This window comes from Sphaerodactylus townsendi, linkage group LG03 (genome assembly GCF_021028975.2).
Source record: "Sphaerodactylus townsendi isolate TG3544 linkage group LG03, MPM_Stown_v2.3, whole genome shotgun sequence".
NCBI classification, from domain to species: Eukaryota; Metazoa; Chordata; class Lepidosauria; order Squamata; family Sphaerodactylidae; genus Sphaerodactylus; species Sphaerodactylus townsendi.
In genome coordinates this window covers 126,122,291-126,139,681 of record NC_059427.1, presented here as the reverse complement: position 1 = coordinate 126,139,681, position 17,391 = coordinate 126,122,291, and the positions used below count along the sequence as shown (strand labels likewise).

Here is a 17,391-nt window from a genome sequence, read left to right as displayed (position 1 = left end):
CATTCGTTCACTGCAAACATGCACCATCAGCTCCCCTGTGAGCAATCCCCTCTCAAGGCCGCTTTGTAGCAGAAGAGTAGTGTCAGGTGGTTAGAAGCGCAAGTTAGCTGACCGTGTAATTTGGAGACCTTGGGGAGCTGCTGCCGGTTAGAGTAGAGGCTGGGTGGCTGGTGGATCAATGCCGTGACTCCACGTAAAGGCCAAATTATACATTTGCAATATGTCCACTGTTTGTAAATGGTCATAATGCTTATGACTGTAATCTACCTCAGCCGCTTCTTTATAAGCTGAGACTGCGGACTGTAAATATCTTAAATAAGCAAACAATAAATTAGCAGCAAGGCCATGTGCTTGGCTCAGGTTTGACCCGATCGTACTGAATTGTAGATCTCAAAACCCTTTTTTAATGTTGTCCTTTTCACCACTGTTTTTACTTTGGTGGTCTCAAACTCGTCTTGGGATTTCTGTATTTTGCTTAGGTTTCAGCCCCTTTTTCTTTCAAGCACAAATGTCGCAGTCTCCTTTCTTATCTTTCTGTTCAGTGACCATCTTTCGGATACTAGCAATTATCCACCTCCCAACCCTTTAGAAACATTCAAGCAAATTCCAATCGAGAAATTTGAGGAAGAAGAGGACCCGTTTCAGCCTCGCTTTGAAATCTCATTATTGTATAAGTGTCCTGACGTTTGAAATTATCTTGATAGTCGTGGAGGAATTTTAATGCCAGATTATAAATGTGTTCCGCAGAAGTTAAGAAAAGAACCTTTCGATATCTCTCTTGTGTGTATTTGTTGCTTTCTTTCAACTTACGATGCCTGACTCATAATTTTTTGAACATTTAGGGTTGGCAACTCTGCGACCCCCCAGTTTCTAACGCTGCCCCCTGTGTTCGCTCCTAGTTACGGCAGAGTTTATGCAGCCGCAGATCCTTACCATCACACCATCGGCCCTGCTGCCACCTACAGCATTGGCACCATGGTAAGAGCCATTCCATTCCTCCTGATCTGAGTGCGTGTGGGCTTTGTCTGGGAGGCCTGCCTGCTTGGGGTAGGGTAAGCTCCGTAGAATGAAGGTGATGGTGTTGGGATGTCTGAGGGAGCGCCCAGCACTGGCTCTGCAGCGGCTCGCTTGTGGTCCAGGCTCCATCAGGAGAGAAAGTGCAGGAACAAAACCCCCAAAGAGGAAGAGCCCCCAAACAGGGCCTGGCTCGGACCCTTCTGCCTTTACAGCCCAGAGGGGAAAGCACTCAAGCAGAGACCCACGTTTGAGGGGGCTCCGGGCACTTACCAGGCTTCTCATATTTCGCTGACTTCTCCACAGCTAGCTGCCTTGCTCCATGGGACACGACCTGATTAGGTGAATACGTTAATTTGCTCAGAAACTTTTTTTCAAGGAGCAGCTAATTCTTAGCTAGAGGTCTGCAGTAGGTTATGTGTGCGTACAGAGATGCACACAGGTGCACAACCAGTATCCTCTCTTGCCCCTCTCAGTCTTGCACACCTTGCCACACCCAGTTCTGGCAGGGTTGCCTCCTTGCAAACAGCGATAGATACAGCATCAAAGAGGAGAAACATCCAAGCCGTCCTGCAACTGTTTTTGCTTTTACAAATCTTTCTTGGTGCCTCTTCTGGGACTACCTGCTAGCTCTCCCATTGGTATCAGTGCCTTCCTGTGGATAAACCAAAAAACCCAAACCCCATGTAGCAGTAATCCCAGAGGCTTATCAATTGGGCTCAACTGTCAACTGTCATTGCTTTCAAGTGGGGAACACTGGGGAGGGGGGAAGGATTCTGGGCTGCGTTAGAGGAAGCCAAAGCTTGAATGCCAGCTGTCTGTCCTGTGACGGTTCACAGAAAACAGGTAGACACCTGTTTCAAAAGCCTTTTGTTCCTGAGAAATTATACCGGCACTGTGATTCATCCACCATTATCTGGAAATCCCTAGAGTCCCGGCCTGACGCAGCTCTGCATGATAAAGGATTCAGTCCACCCACTTCCACTCGGCCACCCACACAAAACCGGACCTCTGCCAGCCCGGGGTCCTGAGGGACCACTCCACTGGCCGAAGTAGCAGGGCAGGGATGGGCTGTGCCTCTCCTTTATACTGATTGGCTTTTTCTCCGTCTTTGATGTTGCAGGCTAGTCTATACCGAGGAGGGTACAGCCGCTTCACTCCCTACTAGCAAGACAGACCCAGCCCCTCCTCACAATAGTAACACTGACTGCTCCTTAGAAACCAAATCAAAACCCAACGGACATGGGGCGCCCTGCCCCATGCTGCTGGCCCTCGTCAGCCTAAGCCACCTATTTGTTTACCTCAAGCCGCCTCCCACGCCTCACATCCCAACTGCCTCTGACGGTGCACAGCCACGTTCTGTTTTCATTTTCAAAGCAACCAGCCAGGGGGTTGGGACAGGTGCCTGCTTTCACCAGAAAAAGCCACCAGCAAGCAGAACCTCAAGGAGAACATTAAAAGAGCCCGTCCTGCTTTCCTGTCACTCCCCGTTCGAGGAGTCCTCCGTGCGACATGGTTGCGCTTGAGATAGCACCCTCCCCCCAGTAAGGCATCCCGCGTGGCACTGGGGGTTTCAGTCTTACACTTCTCAAGAGACAGGGAGAGGATACAGTTTAAAAGACCTCAGGATTTTATCCCTCTCAGCTAGACATTGCCCGTTCTCTTCCCTCACACCTGAGAAGAAATATCAGCGCTGCTAGCAGTAGGTTAGGGCTGGTGGGCTGGACTGCAGGCCATCCTAGAAAAATACTAAATGCACACAACCTCTAGCCGTGTCCTGTCCTGCTCAGTTGTGCTCAGTCTCCAAATAACAGCAGGGAGGGTTTTGCTGTCCCTCACTGTCCCTCCCCTCCCTCATTCAGGAGTGGTGCCTTCAGGAGGGATGAGAGATGGGGTGGGGCTTTGCCCCTAAGCAGGCCTCAGTGGGGGCTGGAGAGCAGCCTGCATCCCCAGGGCTTAATGTCACCCAGACATGATAACAAGGAGTTCCCCTCTAGGTCCAGCAAAGGGTTCAATGCAGAATGAAGGAGCTGGCTGGGAACAGCCCCTGAGTGGGCTGCATGATCCCAGCTCTTTTCCCAGTCCTGTACAGGAGAAGGGTCATACTCCTCTGGACAAGATTGGAACAGGCTTTCGTACAGAAGGGGGACTGGAGGGGAGGGCTTTTGTGCCGAGATAGGAGGAGGTGGGACGAGGCGGAGGACCCCAGGGGTTGAGTGCCAGTGCCCCCACGTCCCAGTTCTGACGCTTTGGACCAGCACGCACCAGAGAGAGTGCCAAGCTCTCCCCCACCTTCTGCTGCACCGCTCTGCCCCCCCCCCTCCCCAGACTCCTGCCTGCCTGCAGTTGCTCCATGGAACGTTCTGCCTTTGTTTTCTGTTGTAGTGAAACCTTCAGCTGTTTCCTTCTGGGACCAGGAAGGGCACACACAAAAAAAATTTTTTTAAAGCAAAGCAACAAAACAATTACAAAACTAACGAGCCGAGCGACTGAGTGAAAGCCCCCTTCTGTCCACACACGCGCCCCGAGCGACAGGCCATCCGGAGCGCAGGCACCGACCGACCGACCCAGCTGGACGGAGGGACAGCAGCTGCCCACAGACTCTGACAAAGCCGTCCACGCCAGGAGACCCACGCCTCGTTCCCTCGCTGCAGACCACGGGGTCAGGAGGGGCAGGCGCTGACACAGACTGGATTCTGCAGGGCCCCAGGCCACCATGTCTTCCTTCCAGCCCTCCTGAAGAACTGCGGCTGACCCGCGCTGCAGATTACGCCACGAGTGCACCTGCAGGGCTAGCAATCCTGCTTCTTGCTTCCCGGAACCTCCCAGTGCTTTTTGTGCTTTGCTGGTTCATCCATTTGTCAAGTCGGCAAGGCCTTGGCATCCCGGGCCAGGCAGGGCAGGGCCACGCCAGGAGCTCTTGGGAGCAGCCACCCTGTTCCACTGGGGAGGGATCTGGGGTTTCAGGGGGATTTTATTTATTTTTGCTTTGAAGAGATTGCACTTTCCCCTCCACCTGAGCCTCCCAGCTCCCTCCTGCTCCAGAAAGAGTCAGACTTTCCACCCTCCTTTGCCCTCCTTGTTGTAGGCTTGGCTGGTCTCAGCCTGGCTTGTAGAACCAAGAGCCACCTGAGAGCATCCCTGTTTTTCCCCTGGTACCCCAGATCTGCCAGGGAGCTCTGACCCTGCCCTCAAGGCCTGAGAAAGGCCACCTGCTCTTTTCACAGTTCCTGGGGCAAGCACATACTTAATGACTGCATGGCCAAGCTGGGGGGAAGAGTCAGGGCCCCGTGGCGGCAGCAGGAAGCGAGAAAGGCCAGGGCACCAAGGGAAAGCTCTTTGCTGCACAAACTAGGCAAACGTCCGCTAGCCCAAGCCCCCACTCATCAGCGTCCTTCCTGCCATGGGCTTCAGTGGGCAGAGTGCATGTCCTATGGCCCGTTCCCCCCCCCCCCACTTACCCCAGAGCCAGATGGACTCAGGGCCTCCCCCATGCCCCTGACCCCACCTCGGCTTTTCTCATCTCATGAAACCTCACTTTCTATTCAGCATTAAAGCTCCTGACACGCCAGCAACCAGATGATCCTCCTTTTCTATTCTCGTTGTACATAGCCCCCTCCTCTCCTCTCCCAGCCCCGCCCTTGTATAAAGCTCCTCCCATTTGCTGCCTAGACTCCCACCTTGGGAGCATCGGCCATCCGCCCCATTCGGTATGCTTCTAAGGTGTTACCATTCAAATAAACAGTATTATTATTATTTATTGATTATTAATATTATTAATAAAGGTTTCTTTCTTCAACAAGGATGGCTCAAAATTGTTATTTGGGTGCTGTAGAAAATAAAGGTTATGGATGGAGGGTAATTTGGGAATATGATCCCACAGTAGCAGTGTTGTCTCCAAATAAAAGTTTTTCTCTAGGGCAGGGGTCTGCAACCTGCAGCTCTCCAGATGTTCATGGACTAAAAATCCCATCAGCCCCTGCCAGCCTGGCCAATTTGGTTTAGTCCTGAACAGAGTATAGTCACGTTCCTTACAAAACTCAAAGTGGCTTACAAACGCAGTTAAAACACATAGGATAAAATACATTTGTATTTGTAGTCCATGGGATCTGTAGTCCATGAACATCTGGAGAGCCGCAGGTTGCAGACTCGTACTCTAGGGAGAAAAGTGCCGTGTCTATGCGTCAAAGGGACTCCACGCTGACTAATTACTACTGCTGAGGTTCTCCTTCATATTAGGTTTGCGTTGCACATCTGGTGGCCTTCTATTCTGAACACAACTCACCAACCACATGCAGGTGCCTGTAAGCAAAGGGCTGCCGAGCAGTCAGCGGGCCCAGGTGTGGGGACTGTGCCTTCATAGGTTGTGCAGGCCTGCTCTGTAGATGGGAGTCCTGATGGTCTTCACCTCATTATTTCGTTTCATTTAGGTTTCGTTTCATTTAATCCATCCACTGATAAGTCTATTAACATAGCTACTGTTGTGAAAAAGGGTTTAAAAATTCTCCACGCACTTTTCCCTCCACACTCCCAAAGCCATGTGGCATGTCCCCCTTCATAGCTTTGTTCATCGGTGACCCAGGCCTGTGAATCCCCACTTTTACACTGAGGTGATGGGAATAGCACACAACCATCAAGTCAAGATACCTGCAGTGGTTGCGCAGAAATGCATCGTCCTGAAGAAATGGCTGCAAGTGTTAGGAACTCAGTGTGAGCACGTAGACACCCCCTGCATCATTGACACTGAGGTTGAAGGCGAGCATTTCATGACCAAAGCCATGTGCCAGGCAGGCAGACCCTGGATTTTGCATCTAGCTGCAATCATGCCCACCTAAGGAGCAGTGGTAGGTAAATGTCAGCATGTCGTTTTCCTTAGCTTCAAGCTACTGCCTTGTGCAGGGACAGGGCCCAGGCGGCGAGGGAGCCGAGATTCTAGCGCGTGCCATGCTTGGCGAAACTCCCTGCTGCTAATTGTCTGCATGCCAGACTGCAAAGGAATAATTGCCATTATCAATTCTCTTGCAGGCTGTGCATCACAGATTCGGGGAGGGGCGTGTTTGTGCGGTGAGGGAGAAATGGAGTGATTGTAGAAATGATGATGCAAAAAAGCGAGGCAGCACGATTGCCTTTACGCACATAGAGGCAAGAGATTTGTCTTGTAAAGGGACAGGACATGGTCATCACCTCGCTCCAGGTTAGTGCTTGATGGAGGCAAACTGAAAAAGAGAACAGGTTGTGGTGGGTTTTCCAGGCTGTGTGGCCGTGATCTGGCAGATCTTGTTCCTAACGTTTCGCCTGCATCTGTGGCTGGCATCTTCAGAGGGGTATCACAGAGAGAGTTCTGTTACACACTGTGTCTAGACTTCTCTCTGTGATACACCTCTGAAGATGCCAGCCACAGATGTAGGCGAAATGTTAGGAATGAGATCTACCAGACCACAGCCTGGAAAACACACCACAACCTGTTGAATCTGGCCATTAAAACCTTCGACAGTACATCGAAAAAGAGAAGTTTACAAATGGAGGGCTACAGCTCTAGACGTGCTCTCATGGCAGGTCCTTTCTTTCTCTGTCTCCCCATTAGGTTTATTATAGGACAATATCCATTCCCTGCACTCTGGATTTTATTTTTCCTGTATAGAACACACTCATTCACTCTACAAGCCAGGAGGATCACACATCAACCTTTAACCAAGCTTAAGAATCTTTTCTTTATTTTCTATAAAGACCTGTGGCAATCTACTAGCCCTGAACACAGATATTTTCTATACCCTGTTCAGGATAGAGATGACAGGAGGTGTGTGAATTCATCCGCCATTTCCTGGACTGTCCTTGTTCTCAAACGCTCCGCTTGGGTTCTATTGCCTACCTAGTTCTGTCCCCGAGGCACCAGGACCCAAGCAGAGCATTCTAGAACAAAGATGGTCCAGGAAATGGCAGAATTCACACATCTCCTGTCATCTTTATCCTGAACAGGGTATAGTCACATTCCTTACAAAACTCAGTGGCTTACAAATGCAGTTAAAACACATAGGATAAAATACATTAAAAACATGAAACCAAAAATGTAAAATCACTAAGGACCCCACTCAGCCAAATGTCATCTAAAATAAAACTGCCTTCAACTGCCTCCTAAAGATCAAAAGGAGGGGGGGCAGGCACACGTCCTTGTAGGCTAGGTTCTATAATTGTTGGACTGCTACTGAAAAGGCTCTCCCTTGTGTTACCACGAATCAAGCTTCTTTGATTCATGAGACAGTTAAGTCTGTCTCTGCAATCTCAATTCCCAGGCAGGAACATATGGGAGAAGATGGTCCTTCAGATCGCCTGGTCTCAATTCACATAGGGCTTTAAAGATCAAAGTAGACACAGCTTTAGAAAAGTGACTCAAGAGTGGAGGGAAAGAGAGGTAGCAAGAAGGAAGTGCAATCTCCTAGAAGTCACAAATACACAGGGGAACCTAAAATATTCACAGTGCTTTTATGCCACTTGCTTAAAAGGGGATGAGAAGTCATATTGCTGGCTTTTCATGGCAGCGGAGAGATATTTCGCCTACTCTCCAAGATATGGGACACACAATATGCTACCCAAAAGAGAGACACCCAACACATGCATGCCAGTACCACCAAAAACCAGTATTACTGGGACAGAAGTGAGTCAGATTTTGAATGGGGAATGACTGACTGGTTCAGTCTTAATTCACCCCAGTACTTCAGCCCCACAGCAGATAATACTTTGCTGCCACCTTGTGGACCCTTTTGGAAACTGCACCAACATTCCTATTTACACAGCCAAATTTGAATTACCTATGTCCCACCTCAGTCATCCCATAAAAATCCTTCAAACTTCTCTTGAGTGAAATTTGAGGAAATTAGAGGGGAGGGAGGACACACCTTCAAGACTTTTGACTTTACTCACCTGGAATTCGGAAAGCTGCATCAATTGAATTTTGAATTTGTATTTCTGGTTTGAGGTTGTTGGGGTTTTTTGCAGTCTTGACTGAAGCACAATTAGTTATGACTATCAATAGGTCTGTTTGAGTCTACCAAAGGTAATAAAATTGCGAGGAATTTCATCATGAATTTATTAGCTGCTGCAGAGAAGTAAAGTAGCAAAATGACAAAAATTTCAACACAGCTATAATTTGTAAAGTTGCATAAGTTTATGAAAAAATGTTGATTTCATGGGCTGTGGCTGAGAATTTCAATTGTAAGTGGAGTTCTGTATGAGGGAGACCTGTTTTTAGAACCTTGCTGTCATAAAGCTCACTTAAGTCAATCACTCCTAAGGTGGTTGTACGGCAAGGGTCAATTGGCCATGCTGGCAGGGGCTGATGGGATTTGTAGTCCATGAACATCTGGAGAGCCGCAGGTTGCAGACCCCTGTTGTACAGCAAACATGGGAGAAGGGAAAAACCATTTGCCAGCCTGAGCTCTGTGGTTCAGAATGAATTCATAGTAACAACAGACACCTACAGAACAATTATTAATTTTCCTATACTGTCTGTTTCTGATTTTGTAAAATTGAATGAAAAGTGATTTTATAAAGTGAGGAAAGAGCAGGGCTGCACTCAACTGTGTAAGAACATCCAAGCTTATACCGCAGAAATCTTGTGGTCTTTAAAGTGCTATAGTCTTGAATCTTGCATTTCTACTGTGGACCAACACGATTGCCCATCTGAAACCACCCAAGAGTGCCAGCACTTCCCTCTTCTGATCATAATGGGACAACAAAGAGAAAAACAACTAACTGAAGGTCATGACTGAAAAGTCTTAACATTTTGGGGGCTGTGACAAACATTTTGTTCCTTCTGAGGGGAAGCACACAGTACTCTTCAAGATTTTGGGATCAAGATTCAATTTGAACTATAAACCTTCCCCTCAGTTTCCAGATGTTCTACAGGTGTATAGGCTTTGGGTTCACTGTGATGGACAAGAAGATTATTAAGATCACTGAGGCTGGATTAATACATAAGCAATTAAGAAGATGCATTTATTTATTGGTTGCCTTAAAAGGAACAAACCAGCAGCACTGGCCACCAGGTAGACAAAATAGAAACCTGGCTGAGGCACAAAAATTTTAACTGGCTATGATTTCACAGAATAGTTGGATTTTCTAATATGCTTTTAGGCACAAACAGATTTTTACTGACTTGTCAGTAGGCTGGGTCCTGTCTCACACACAGGGTTCGACCCACACCAGCCTATCCTCCCGCCCCCCCTCCCCCCAAGTCAGACTAAAAGGTTCAAGGTCTGCTCATCACCAGAGACAGGCTTAACAATTGAGCAGTCTCTTCTCTCCCAGAGAGAAAGTAAAACCACTCTGCCACACCACCTGGCAGAGCTACCCTTCAGTCTGTCTGCTCTTTTTCCTGAGTTGCCACTGCTCTCTCCCTGAGGCTGAACAAAACTCCCCTTCCCCTATGTTCCCGCCAACATTTCATCCTCCTTCTCGAAGGTGATCGGATGCTGGAGCAGCACTCCTTCAGAAGCAGGACAGCCTTCTGCCCATCAGAGGGGCAAAAAAAAATATTCAACACAATGTTGCAATGTTCTCCTGCACCAACAGAATTACCTTTGCAGGAATAACAGACATCTTAAGATGTAGGCTGAAGATGGACATGCATTTTCCTGAGCAACACACAAGTTTACAAGAAGACTCCCCTTTTTGTTCTGAATGTGGTCAAATTGCGTGTAATTCTGCACCCTGACTCCAAAGTATAGTGTAACACTCTTTGTCAGGGTTTATTTCCCTGAAAATCATTATCCTGGTATAGGATAACTATAGCACTAGAACAGTGACACAATCAGAAGGTATCTTTGGGTACACGGTGTCAGGGCCAAACAGCTGCAATTCTGAAGCTGGAGAACAGGAATAATACTGCTTGCCCAACCATCTCACCACTTAAGAGGCCCCCTCATATCACAGCTCTGAGACAGGATCTTACTCTTTTTATTTTAGAGTCTGGCGGGTAAGTTAATTTACCGAGGATTGGGAGTGCCACCAGTGCTGGGCAGCTTTGGGTTAGAGTATACAAAGAGGAGTTTTCCCCACATGGCAGCAGCTACCCGTATCCCATCATGGAGCACTGGCTCCACAAGGAACTCCAAGTGGCAGGAAGCCTCAGAGTGAACGTCGGGCACCCGCAGACCAGTCATGCGGTAACAGGTTGCATGAGCTTCCCCAATCTGGATCAGAGGGGGTTCGGGATTTTGAACACACGACCCGCTGCGGTAGTGCACACGAAAGCACTTGGCTTCGCTAGGAGGATAGGTCCAGTGCAAGGTGAGGCTGACAGAGAGCTCCTCCGAGGAAGGGCGATGCCACTGGACATGAGCCACTTCAATGGATGACATTAGACCGCCAGTAGCAGCAGGTAGCGATGAGCGCAGGTGGGCAGCATCCAGCACCTACAGCGAATCAGGCAACAGGTTACTGCTGGGAATAGCAGAAAGGAAGAAGATGGCTACTGCAGGCAAGAAACAGAAGCATGTGAAGTGGTCCCAAAGGGCAGGCACAGATGAGCCAGGATTATTAAGATGGAGGATGGAGAATCAAGCATCAGGGAGAGAATTAAACCAGAGCAACTCTTGGTGCTCCCACCTTGGAGAGCAGGACTGAACTGAACCAAAGCCAGTCTTCTGGAGACCTTGAAATTTACACCCAGCATTATTTCAAGAAGAGGTGCTTGCAAGCTTAGGGGTTAGTTGGGAAAGCCAGTGTAATCTCTGCATTGCTCTCTCCCCCTGTGAGTTCAAAAAGTGAAAAGCCACCCCACACTGTATCGCAGAGGTATAGCAAGGGGGAAAAGCAGCCGGTGCACTGGTGCATCCTCTGCCCCCGCCCCACCCCGCAACGCCCCCACCACACCCCCAGAACACCCTCGCCACACCCCCACAGCGGTGTGCACCCAGTGCGTTATGCCCCCCTGGAGCTACGCCTCTGCTATATCAATCAGGCCACATTGTGTGAAGTTTTGGAGGCCTCCTTTCAGAAAGGATGTGGACAGAATGGAATGGGTGTAGGGGAGAGTGATAAGGCTGCTCAAGGGCCTGGAGACCGAGCCCTGTGAGGAGAGGCTGAGGGATCTGGGGATGTTCAGTCTGGCAAAGAGGAGGCTGAAGGGTGGGAAAGACTGCTCTTCTTGAAGTATTTGAAAGGCCGTTCCTTAGAGGAGGACAGGGAGCTGTTTGGCAGCAGAGGAGAGGACTTGCAGTAACGGGCATAAGTTACAGGGAGATATTCGGAAAACATTTACAGTAAGCCTTGTTCAACAATGGAATTGGCTACCTGGGGAAGTGGTGAACTCCCCCTCACTGGGAGTCTTTATGCAATGGCTAGACAAACACTTGTCAGGGATGCTCCAGGCTGATCCTGCATTCAGCAGGGGATTGGAAAAAACGACCTGCAGGGTCCCTTCCAACTCTATGATTCATGAGGAAAGGAGTCTTACAGAGCCCAAAGTGACATAATGATGGCAGAGATGACTTATTAGGTCTCGTTAGCCTTAGGAGCCTCAAGAACACATGGCAAGGTTTTGTAGTTACTAGGCAGAAAAGGAGAAGTGGCAGAGGACTCGACCTCTTTGGAAACTTTGAAAGGCAGTATGATTTGCCAACCTTTCAACTGCCTGCTGTCTACACAATATGTTTCTACATAATATGTTTCTTCACCTGTTTACACTAATTTGCAGATGTTCCCTGCAGCCACACAGGAGCTGTGGGGAACTGCTTCTAAAAAGAGAGAGCCCACGCAGGCTTTCTACTGTGCCGTGGGAGAAGAAAAGGCTCAGGTCTCCCTCTCACACCAAAATTACACTGGGGAATATTTTGCCAATTTTGCTGTACACAGATATTACACATGGAGCAGCAAAATCAGTGAAATAACTCTCCCCGATGTAGTTGTCACATGAGAAAATTGCTTGAGGGTGTGGGAGGCAGGAGCCTTTCCTCCCTTTGAAGTATCACTGGATGCTCTGTTTTTCCTTTTTGTGTGTGTGTGGCTGTGGGTTATGGGGTAAACTAGTGTAAACAAGTGGAGACATGTATGGTATAGTTTACCTCTTTACCTTTGACAGCTACTTGAAATGCATAAATTAGAAGAAGGTGATCACCAGGGTGTTGTGGGTTTTCTGGGTTTTATGGCCATGTTCCAGTAGCATTTTCTCCTGATGTTTCGCCTGCACCTGTGGCTGACATCTTCAGAAGATCATCCTCTGAAGATGCCAGCCACAGATGCAGGCAAAACATCCGGAGAAAATGCTACTGGAACACGGCCATACAACCCAGAAAACCCACAACACCTTAACTACAATTGTGTTTCAAATGGATGAATCCATGCCCTCCCTCATGTACAAGGTGGCCCCAAGATCTCTGGGAGGCTCAAGTTCAAATCCCCTTGGCCTGGCCCCTCTTTTTCCTATCTTATAAGGTTAGTATGAAGATAAAATGGAGGGGAGAATCATTTAAAGCCACTGAAAGTCCACACTGGGAAAGATCCTGCCTGTACCTGAGCTGCTAAAAAAGGTGACTCCTTCAGCCCCCATTTCCAGATTGTTCCCTGATACTCCCCACTGTTCACTTACCCAGATTTCACCCAGGCGGTAGGTGAAGGGCACTTCATCCTGGCCTCTGTGCTGACGGGAGACAGCAACTGAAAGCTCGTGCAGGATACAGTTCTGGAGCTCCAGCTCATAGCATCTGGGGATAAAAGGAAGCCGAGAGTCAGGGCTCAGCCCGTTGCAAAGAGCTGAGAAGTCCATCCCACACGGCTCCCAGCTCTTTCCTTTGGAAACCCAAAAGCTCACGAGGCTTTTGAGGAAAAAATCAGCTGTTTGCATGAGAAACTTGTCACTGAATGACGCGTTGTGCTATTCACCGTCCACTCACCGGCCCTGCCAACCAGGATCCCCCTGCTGTCCACAACCTCTCATCAACTGGGCCAGGTGGGGGGGAGGCGTGAGGAGGCGTGAGGGTTTATGCCGGGTTGGTTCTGCTGGAGGAAAGAGAACAATCAGAGAGAGGCAGCAGCCATGGAAGGGGGGAATGGGGGTGTGAGAGGCAAATATAGAGAGGATGGTGACAGAATACACCAGCTATTCAGTCGAGAACTGCCACTGTTGGATCCATTCTAATGGACAATTCAGAAGATGCTCCTGGCAGCCATTTACATCCAGTGTTCTGTGTATTGGTTTTTATGTCCTTTTTTTTTCAGGTCAAAATTATGCGCACTTTTTAAAAATTTTAAAATACAGTTCCAGCACCTGGCTGACCCACTGGCGCAGTCAGAAGAACTCTTGACTTTTACCAAGGCCACCTTCCCTTTTAAATTGTATTCCTTCCCTTCTCTTGTCAGCCTAACAATTTATTTCCTGTTTGTTTCCCTAATGACAGATTCTTTCTCTCACATTCATGAATCAATTGTAAATAAGAAATGCTGCAGGGCGGGGTGGGGGAGTGGGGAGGGCTACATAGTGTTTTTACTTTGCACAGCTCTTTTAAAACAAATCCAATATTACTGAAACCATACAGTAACGTCTGATTCTAAAAACATCTGAATTTAAAAACAATGTTGCTGCCTATAAAGTACTCAAGTCATCCCCACCTCCGCAAATGAACCAAGAAATTACAATTAATAGTTCAAAAGATTCAAATTAATAGATGATTACTGGTTGTGGTGGGTTTTCCGGGCTGTGTGGCTGTGGTCTGGTGGATCTTGTTCCTAACATTTCGCCCGCATCTGTGGCTGGCATCTTCAGAGGTGTATCACAGAGGGAAGTCCAGTGAGAAGGGAATGTTTTAGTGGGGTATAAATGTTCATGTCCCCGGGTGGGGAACCAGACAGTAAGTGTTTGGGTGGAAGTTGCTATGCAAAGGTGTGGTTGATAGTATAGTATTGCAGGTGGGGGTTTTCAGTCCAGGGTGTGATTCACATTAGCATTCCCTGCAGCAGCCGTATTGGTGAATGCACAAAATCCACCAGACCATGGCCACACAGCCTGGAAAACCCACTACAACCAGTTGAATCCAGCCATGAAAGCCTTCGACAATACAATAAATGATTAATTACAATTAACTGCTAATTCATAGATTCCAGGAGGGAAGCAGCATGTCATCACCAAAAAGGCGTTAACTGGGCTAAACGCTAAAGAACAAAGTTGCAGGAAAACACAGAACTTTGGTAAACAAGACCCACTTCTCAGTAGACGCAGTGGAATCTTGCTTGTAGGACTATATTTTAATGGAGAACATAGTGCTAAGTAATGAATGGAACCACTCTTTCAGTTCCACTTGCAGCTGAATACGCAAAGTGGATCCTTCAGAAGTACCTAAAGATAATTGTTTGGACAGCATCCGTGAAGCCACTTAGCAAGAGGTCTGAAACTATGGATTGTTTTCTGCAGGCTATCAGAGGGAAAGCTTCGGAGGGTAGAAGCTGGGAATTCCTTACCAGATCGAGCAGATAAATCAAGGTTATAACAGGTGTGTGACTCCTGTGTTGTCAGCTCCGGTGCAACGGTCACTGCTTGAGATGGACCTTCACATTTATAAATTAAGACAAGGTACAGTCTACGAGGTGCCGGCATCTGAAAGGAAAACAGCCTGGTAACCCCCCCCCCCCAATCCCCAGACAGACAGGGAGAGAGACAGAGAGAGGACACAGTCACTGCCAACCCTCGGCATAAATAAGGCTTCCAAAAGCTGTGGGCTAGAATTTCCAGCACAACATAGATGTCTGGAAAGAGTTCCAAAGATTCTCAGACTCTCCCAGAGTCCTCTAGGCCCAATCACATGCATATTGTCATTACTAGCATGTGACAGGATACATGAGGCTTCCCGGTCTCTGATACAGATCAAGCCACTTTGCAGTTCATAATAACCATGTCCTTGAGCAGATCTATCACCTGATTTCCCACCACCACCACCACCACCACCACCCCCCCATCGTTGGGTTTTAATATCCACACAGAGTATTCCCTCCCTGTCTTGTCCGCATGAAGAATACCACTACCAGGACCAACTCAGTAATTAATTCTCCACCTCTTGGGTCAAACCCATGTCTAGAGTGAAACTCAGTCACTGGATTTATCACAGTATTTTACAGGTCAAGGACACAGGCAGAGAACGTGTTCATTAGAAAACCAGCAGGAGAGCAAATATAATCCAGCTACAGCTTACCCAGGTTGAAGTAATTTGACCAATAAATTTGGGGGAAGACAAAAGGAGAGCCTGAGGCACAGTGCAGAGTATCTAAGGCAGGGTTGTCCAACTCTGGCCCTTCAAATGTTCATGGACTACAATTCCCATCAGCCCTGCTGCCATGGACAAGGCTGATGGGAATTGTAGTCCATGAACATCTGAAGCACCAGAGTTGGACACCTCTGATCTAGGGAGTCTTCCTCCAATCTAGATGCTCAACAGAATACTCTCTTCCCTGCTGTCCACCCCCAGTCTCCTGCCGTTTAACTAATGAGATACCCTGAGAAACAGGCAGGCTGTTATCACGCCCACTTGGGCTGCTGCCTCTTCTCCTCCTTCCAGAACAGTTGGCCCTAAACCTTTTCCTGCTGCTCCCAGCGGCTGCTACCATCTCAGTTTGGATCACCAGGGTGCCTACAGATGCAGTAAACATTATGCTGCATCAGTAGAGCAGGTAATCAAGTTTAGGGTAGCTCAGCCTGATCAGAATCCTCTTGCCAACAGTTTAGGTGCAAGTCACTGTCTGTTTTTTTAAAAATGAGACCATGGGAAACCACCTCCAATTCTACAAGCATCTTCCACTAATTTCACCTTTTCCCCCAAAAGGCTGGATCACAACTCTATGTTTAATCAGAACATAATAAGGTTCACTTAAAGCTTGCTACAGGTTAAAATTATGAGCTAGGATTTTCTACTTCAAATATTACAGGAAGGGGTCGTTCCTACCTTGTTTCCAGTCTACTCATAACATGCAGAAGGAAAACTACAGTTTAAACATGTGAGAAGGCCATCTCCCACAGAGGTAGGAGAAGCGGAGCTTAACTCCAATCTCTAATGAAATGTACTGGCCAACCGAAAGGGCTGCTCTGAGCTACCCATCACAGGTTGCTTCTGCGCAGGGGTTTAACCTGCACAGGAAGCCCACTGCTATAAAGGGAAATGTCCACAGGACATCATTCTGAGAACGTCTCAAGGAATTCCTGTGGCTTTCCCCTTTGCACCAGATTAAAAATAATCTCTGGTTTAAAGGGAAAACTTCAGAACAGCGGTGAGGGAGCCTCCATCACCACTATGGGGAAAAGGCAGAGTCAGCTGTGCAGACATTCCCTCTTCCTTATGAGTGTTTTTTCTTCCTTCTTTCTCTGCCAAGTTGTGCAGGGGATGGCAGCAGCAGTAACCAAAACGAGGTGTAGATGCAATTCCCAAACGGCTTGATGCTGTCACTGCCATGGTGGGGGTACGTTTCTGTACACCCCCGACTGGGAATGGCCATGAAGAATACTACCTGTGTTTTTCACCAAGCTGGGAGGGAACCTAGGAAGCTTTCAGGGAAAAAACAGTAGGGAAGCAACCTCCCTGTCCCCTCAAGAGCTGTCCTTTGCAGACTTCTCTCCACCATTTTGTCCTCTCACTCCACCTCCCCAAAAGCTCCCACAATCCACCACTACTGCTCATTTTACCTTAAGACTACTCTAGCAGAGAAACTCTTGAGCAGTAAATGTTTCTGCCTACTCAAGTGCTGGACAGCTTTGGCCAAAGAAAGTTAAAGAATCTTGTCCAGTGGAAGGCTAAGAAGCAGGGAGGCTGTCTGGATTTCATTTCAGCTGAGAAAACCCAGACAACGCAGAGGTTCAACCCTTGAAATCCCTTCGAACCCTGGACCGCTGCAAATCCACGAACGAGCATGCCTGTATAGCACATGCAGTGTGTGCTACATGTTTTCCTCTCCTTCCCTCAGCTGTAAGTCAGTCTTAGATGCAGCTTCCTCATCTTTTCACAGAATCTTTTGTCTGGCCAACCAAGTTCCTGCACTCTCAGTTGCTACTCACCTTGCTGTGACATGCTTAGCGCTGGGTGGGATTGCCCCCTCCAGCACCAGGGAACTACCCCCACTCCAAGCATCCTCCAAGCAGCAGCGGGTCCGCAGCCAGCCACCAGTAGGCACCCGGTGGTTTGTGTAGAGGGGCTGGGCCTCCTGAGCACTCAAGTTGTACCACGGTTTGGTCCCATTCTCCTGATTTAAAAAAAAGTAATTATATGCTAAGAACATAAGGAAGAGCCTGCTGGATCAGACCAGAGTCCGTCGAGTCCAGCACTCTGCTACTCACAGTGGCCCACCAGACGCCTTTGGGAGCTCACATGCAGGATGTGAAAGCAATGGCCTTCTGCTGCTGCTGCT

At 48.3% G+C, this 17,391-nt stretch overlaps 2 protein-coding genes across 24 annotated transcripts in view; one reads left to right on the top strand and one right to left on the bottom strand.

The window, feature by feature from the left end:
* Positions 1–4,816, top strand: part of RBFOX3 (RNA binding fox-1 homolog 3) — a 402,764-nt gene extending 397,948 nt beyond the window's left edge. For 11 of the 17 annotated variants that reach the window (XM_048491465.1, XM_048491464.1, XM_048491462.1 and 8 more), the window contains 2 exons: positions 843–978; positions 2,138–2,331. In XM_048491465.1, coding sequence (XP_048347422.1) covers positions 843–978; positions 2,138–2,182 — 181 coding nt within the window. In that variant the 3' untranslated portion in view covers positions 2,183–2,331. Of the gene's footprint in view, positions 1–842; positions 979–2,137; positions 2,332–3,399 lie in introns of those variants that run through there. The other 6 variants (XM_048491453.1, XM_048491456.1, XM_048491466.1 and 3 more) reach the window with 3 other exon arrangements.
* Positions 1–17,391, bottom strand: part of ENGASE (endo-beta-N-acetylglucosaminidase) — a 38,468-nt gene that overhangs the window by 5,788 nt on the left and 15,289 nt on the right. For 5 of the 7 annotated variants that reach the window (XM_048491442.1, XM_048491448.1, XM_048491446.1 and 2 more), the window contains 5 exons: positions 17,042–17,226; positions 14,464–14,615; positions 12,903–13,008; positions 12,599–12,713; positions 8,085–10,424 (listed from right to left, as the gene is read on the bottom strand). In XM_048491442.1, the coding sequence (XP_048347399.1) occupies positions 9,996–10,424; positions 12,599–12,713; positions 12,903–13,008; positions 14,464–14,615; positions 17,042–17,226 (987 nt within the window). In that variant the 3' untranslated portion in view covers positions 8,085–9,995. Of the gene's footprint in view, positions 1–8,084; positions 10,425–12,598; positions 12,714–12,902; positions 13,009–14,463; positions 14,616–17,041; positions 17,227–17,391 lie in introns of those variants that run through there. The other 2 variants (XM_048491441.1, XM_048491447.1) reach the window with 2 other exon arrangements.